Source organism: Phalacrocorax carbo, chromosome 6 (assembly GCF_963921805.1).
Source record: "Phalacrocorax carbo chromosome 6, bPhaCar2.1, whole genome shotgun sequence".
NCBI lineage: Eukaryota > Metazoa > Chordata > Aves > Suliformes > Phalacrocoracidae > Phalacrocorax > Phalacrocorax carbo.
This window is the reverse complement of record NC_087518.1, coordinates 44,667,479-44,673,463: the sequence shown is the minus strand read 5'-3', so window position 1 is coordinate 44,673,463 and position 5,985 is coordinate 44,667,479. Positions and strand designations below refer to the sequence as shown.

The following is a 5,985-nucleotide window of genomic DNA, read 5'->3' as shown; positions in this document are numbered from 1 at the left end:
ATTTATTCACTACTTCCCATGGGCAGGCAGGCGCTCAGCCGTCTCCAGGAAAGCAGGGCTCCATCACGTGTAACGGTAACTTGGGAAGATAAACACCATCACTCTGAACGTCCCCCCCCTTCCTTCTTCTTCCCCCAGCTTTATATGCCGAGCATGACGTCATATGATGTGGAATATCCTTGGGTCAGTTGGGGTCAGCTGTCCTGGCTGTGTCCCCTCCCAGCTTCTTGTGCACCCCCAGCCCACTCGCTGGTGGGGTGGGGCGAGAAGCAGAAAAGGCCTTGACTCTGTGTAAGCCCTGCTCAGCAGTAACTAAAACATCCCTCTGTTATCTACACTGTTTTCAGCACAAATCCAAAACATAGCCCCATACTAGCTATTGTGAAGAAAATTAACCCAGCCAAAATCAGCACAGCTATAAAAGAAAAAAGGAAGAACTTAATTTCCTGACCAATATCTTGACCTAAATATAACCAACCTCTGGTTTAGTTGAGGAAATCTACGTTGCTAGATGTAAAACATTTTTGTATTGTCTTGGGTCATCCCATATCAAAGAGCCTTCCTTCTGTACATGCATTGGCATCTGTCCATGAAAAAAAGTAGTTTCAAGTGCATTGTAAGGCATCCTCACATTAAGTCAGCCGCCAACACCAATGCAGAAGTTTGTATTTCGTATTGAGTTGGATCCCAGCCGACAAGGACTGTGCGTAATTGCACCAGGATCAGGGCCCAGTCATGTTTATCACAGGACATATGGGGAGATGTTCTTTCTAAACTTAATTTAAAATAAGAAAAAATTGTTAAATAGCTTCCTTAAGAGACCAAAAAGAACTAGCGCATGTGGCTAATACAAGATTTGCCTATAGTGCTTACAGAGCATGGGATTAATAGACTTCAGGACCTCTGAGCTAGTGCTAGATGGGGAGGAGGATGAGGAAGGAGACCAGGAAGGTGATTTTTTCTTCACAGGATCAATCCTAAACATTGCCATCCAAAAAATGTCCCCCAGGTAAAGCACCTCCACAACCTCCAACAGGATAATTCCCCGCAAAGGCTATAGGTGAAGGACTCAGTGCACATCCCCTCCTGCTCTGAAGCCAAACACACACTTTAGCTCCCTGAACTCTCAATCTCTGCTAGAGAAGTCCAAATATTTGGGCTGGCAAGCTTGCAAAGCTGCGCATGCTTACAGGGGATTGTTTTATTTATTTTTTTGTTGCAAGGATGGATGCAGGCCAACGCACTTAATAGTAACCACATGGTAAAATAAATAAAAATGCCTGTATAGACTTAAAAGTAAACGTTAAATATTTGCTCTGTTTTTTCTGGTGTCTTCTGTGCCAGCTTTGAAATGGCCGTGTGGCAAACAGCACTTTTATTTTGCTGTGTTTTCCTAAGCCTGGAACATTTAATAATTTCTAATAAAACATCTACATTTTTAGGATATTTATAAGCAAACTGATACGGGCTCTTAAAATGTGCCGGGGACAGGCAGAAGCTATACACTACAGTCCCATTTAAGGTTTGTTTTTCTTTCAAAGCTAAGTAAAAACCCTATCCACATTTTTCTGCTTTTGAAAAGGTATCCACTGGATACAAATTGCTAATGGATTCTCTTCAGTGTATTTCTCTTCCTACATTTAGGAGCATTTTTCTTAAAATAAGCAATCATATTCCAGGCCCACAGCAGAGAATAGCCCGAACACAGGAGCAACTGTTGGGTAACTGCCTGCTGCTGCGAGTCAGTGAGACGCAGAAGTCAGCCTTTACATATCTGGGATGCCTAAGTTAGCTTACAAAAATAAAGTAAATTTGGACTGAATGCTTTATTTACTCTTTTAAAATGTTTTTTGGAAAGAAATTAGTCAAGTTTTCCACTATTTTTTATATTTAACCCAGCAAGAGTGGTGGTACATACTTCTTGTCTCAATATTTTTGTCAAGACCAAAACCAGTTCATATTTATATGGTTTGCTTTTTAAAGAGCAAATCTTTTGGGGAGTCTTGCAATTCCAGCACCTAAACGGGACAGTAACGAGATGGAGCAACTAAACTGCACAATTTTTTTCATGCAAATACAGAAGTGTTACCGCTATTTCAGAGCTGACCGGCAAGGTACTCCAAAAAGTGAGAAATAATGAAAATAACTGATGCTGAGGTAATCATTGAAGACATGCTTTCAACAGCAGACAAAAGACACATTTATTGCATATTTAACAGTGTAAGTGTAAAAAATAAAGCTTTGTTTACATTCACTCAGCTCTCCACAGTTGACCAACTGTCATGGATGCAGGAAGCACAAAAGAGACCTTCAGGGATGCTCCGGGGGATAGCAGCTCTTGGGGCAGTTAGTACTGTCTCAAAAAAAGAAAGTTTCATAGCAATGGGCACCTGGGCAATAGGAGGTTCATTTGTATCAATTATGCATGAGCATGCAAGGAAATGATATTGCAGCTGGGAATTTAAGGGTGTATTTTGGCAAGACAATGCACACAGAGTGGCCCATGTTCGCTGCAGATGTGAATTAATATGGGATATGTGAAGGCAGTCAAGAATCTCCAATTTATACAAGTCATCACTGGACGGAGTTTTTTTTTTAGCTGCAGTTGGACTAGAAAACTATAACAGCAGAATAGCAGACTAAAACTGGAAATACTTATTTAATATTTAATACTGGCTGCTTACATTAGCCTTCCCCTGCCTTCAGAAGTTTTAAGTACATTTCTCCAGATCTCAGATATATATACACAGGAAGGAGAAGAAAATATGCATCATAATAAATAAAATCTGAGTTTACCTGAAGTTCAAATGTTCCACTAGAACATACCCATCTGAGAGAAGGGGAATAAAAAGAAGTAAATTAGTAAACTCAGAAGCAAATAGACTTGCAGTGGCTAAACACAAAGAATATACCGTTACTTGCCCCTCAAAACTGGATTGAAAAGTGACCACCCATACCAGAAGCTTTCTGCAAACTTACATCTGCCCTCCGAATTGCGGCAAATCACTGCATTGCCCTCCGTGACATCAATAACGTCCAGCTGTTCTCCAGCTGTGACTGGGAGATCAACTCTCCTCTTACTGGCAACCGAGCACTCAGCAGTGGCTGTGTTGATGACACTGATCTCTTTGTCATACTGCAGAGAAGAAATAAACGCATGAGTTATTCTACACTTCTGTGCGTGATGTCTTTAAGGACAGTGAGGAGGGACAGAGAACAGATTTCAGGGTGGGTCGTGAGGCTTTGGTTGAGGCTGAAGCGGGGGAAAAAACACCCAACAACACCCCTGATGAAGATACCAGATTAAGGGAGAAGGCAGCAGGTCAGTTGGACATCTCTCCCAGCACAGCTAAGGACCAACAGCTTTCCACCATGCTTCTTTTAAGTATGACATGTAGCTGCTTTCTTCCCTAATTCCCTAAATATAGACACGTACCATAAATGTTTCCCTAAAAAATTTCTCTTCTTTTTCCATCTTCTTGCTTTTTTCTGCATTGCTTTTCTTGACTTTGAAAATATTTCTGCATCAAGAGAGACAGACACACACACACTTCTAAGTTCCATTTAAATAACCCTTGGTACATTGAGAAATGCAACCCAGAACCTAATTCCAGTCTTGTCTGCCGCAAACTCTTGAAAGAGCAGAACACACCACTCACATTGCGATCTTTCATTAAAAGTTGAATATACAACTATAATCTGTTGGTGAGCATAACTTGAGCTATTTTGTATCTCCGTTTGGAAAACTCTTGTCTCTGTAAGCAGCGTGGGAACAAACAGACGCTCGATCAAGTGTTTCAAATCAGTTGTGTTTTTATAGAAGTCAACAATTCACTTTTCCCCCAGCAATTTGTCTCCTTATGGTTTTATTTATATGCAGACATAAAGGGTCCCCAGATAACTCTCATCCTGAGTCATTTGTGGAAGTTGGGCTTGACACAGCTCTGCAGATTTTTGTTGCTTTTTTAGCACATGAAAGAGAACGTCACCCAAGCAGACATTTATATGGCACTGTAAAGTGAAAACCAAGCTTTTATAACAAGCTCAAGAGGAAAAGTGACCATTCATGCCAGGGCATTCCCTGGGTATGGAGATAACACTTTCTGGTTTTTACATAAAATTCTAGCTATGGCATTCATTTTAAAACTAAGACAGGAAAAAAAAAAAACAACCAACCACCAAAAAACCGCCCACTTGCAATAAATTATTCACCCGTGGCTAACTTTCACACACTTAAAATCAAGAGGAGGGCAAAGGAGAGCTGACATTAGGGACTTCTAAGCTGTGAAGAGACTCCTCCTTGGCAGACTCAGCCTGCAGGACCTGTGATCTCTAAGGAACAGATGAAATTGCATCGACTTCTTGATAGTCTGTAAAATTATACACGTGGCTTTGCACAACACAACGAGTGGTGTTTGAGCAACCCCATGCAGGAGCTCTGTGGTGAGAACCTAGAAAATAGATCTCTGATTTGCATTTGATTGAAGTCCCAGGTACTGGGTCATGAAAAAGCTCATTGCAATACACATTTTTCTGATCTAAAAGGGAAATGAAAACTCCTACTTCAATGCGAATTTTTGCAGCACTGGTAACAAAAAGTTTTATTTTTGCTTTTGTGCACAAATGGTACAGCAAAAGGCAATGCAATAAACCCAACTGGAAAAAGAAGACCCAAGAAATCAATACTTTAAAATAAGGGCAAGGGGAACACACGGGCAAATACTATGCTGTGTACAGGACTTCTAAACACAGTGCTTTTGCCAAAATACTAATGGCTGATCCACAGAGATCAAGTATTTAATCAAGGCACAATTAAAGAAGGAATGGGACTGGGCGTGGCAGAAAAGCAGACAACTAAATAGCAAGTAACACCTTTGTCTCAGCTAAGTGGGAAGACATGATACAATTTCAGGATGACACCCTCGGGGTATCCCCTGCTAGCATACAGCCCAGATCCAAGAGTTTGTTTTGCCCTCAAGATATTTTCTGCAAAGTTTTCTGAAATCTGGGTTCAAAGGGAAGGGACCCTGGAGCAGCAGCCAACACAAAATGTCTGCACCCTCAGGGGCATCCCACCCCTGCAAATGACTTGAGACATGTGTGCAAAGTTAGACAACATGGGAAAACGCAGAATGGAAATCAAGACCTTTCCACATTGTTGCTGCTTTTCCTTTGGTCCTTATCCTCTCTCACCATCAGAAACTTTGGCATCCAGTTTTTGTACTTCTTCTCTCTGAGAGGAGGGCAAAGTCACACAGAAATTCGAGTTTTTTCCAGCAGACCGTGTCCCTTCCCAAACCTGTGTACCTACAGAGTCGTGATTTTTCTCTCTGTCTTACCCCACAACCACCACTGAAATGCAAACACTTGCTGCGATTTATACCAGCACGCACTGCCACCACAGTCATCTGGCAGCAAGGCCTTGAGACATGCTGTTCCTATTAAAAGTAATTTTTCTGACAGGGAGCTTGCCAGAACAGGGCTGATTATCGGGGCTGGGAATGGGAGTTTTCCTTCCTTAGGAAAACTATCTGAATTTTCACATGGAGAGAGCTGCTCCCTGAAACTTTTCACATCTCTGACACTAACTAGGTAACATTGAAGAAACATTTTGCAGGATGCTACTTGCCAAATTAAACACACATGGAGAGGGCACCTGGACTGTCTCCAGAGGACTGAGTCCTGACCAGCTCATGACCCTCAGTGGCTTGCAGTATCACAGGCTCCCCAGGACACAGGTTTGTGCCAAAAGGAACATCTCATTGGCCCATGGCCAGCCCCAGGAGAGGGCACCCTCCTCACCTTGGCTCTCTCGGCCCCACTTCAACATCATCATACACCATGTCCTCCTGGGAAACAGCCGCTGTCAACCAAAACCCAGTAGAGAAAATTATTAGAAGATATCTTTCTGAGTCAAGTACTCAAAGTGATGTATTGCAGAGGAAAATTAGGGCTGCTGCTAGTCGCTCACCCCAAAGGGGCCAA

At 42.1% G+C, this 5,985-nt stretch overlaps 1 protein-coding gene across 9 annotated transcripts in view; it reads right to left on the bottom strand.

Moving 5' to 3' along the window:
- Positions 1 to 2,158: 2,158 nt before the first annotated feature.
- FYB2 (FYN binding protein 2) overlaps positions 2,159 to 5,985 on the bottom strand; it is a 23,332-nt gene continuing 19,505 nt past the window's right edge. For 5 of the 9 annotated variants that reach the window (XM_064454983.1, XM_064454978.1, XM_064454979.1 and 2 more), the window contains 6 exons: positions 5,803 to 5,863; positions 5,147 to 5,233; positions 3,437 to 3,521; positions 2,980 to 3,136; positions 2,797 to 2,830; positions 2,159 to 2,353 (listed from right to left, as the gene is read on the bottom strand). In XM_064454983.1, the coding sequence (XP_064311053.1) occupies positions 2,311 to 2,353; positions 2,797 to 2,830; positions 2,980 to 3,136; positions 3,437 to 3,521; positions 5,147 to 5,233; positions 5,803 to 5,863 (467 nt within the window). In that variant the 3' untranslated portion in view covers positions 2,159 to 2,310. Of the gene's footprint in view, positions 2,358 to 2,796; positions 2,831 to 2,979; positions 3,137 to 3,436; positions 3,522 to 5,146; positions 5,234 to 5,802; positions 5,864 to 5,985 lie in introns of all 9 variants that reach the window. The other 4 variants (XM_064454980.1, XM_064454984.1, XR_010373433.1 and 1 more) reach the window with 4 other exon arrangements.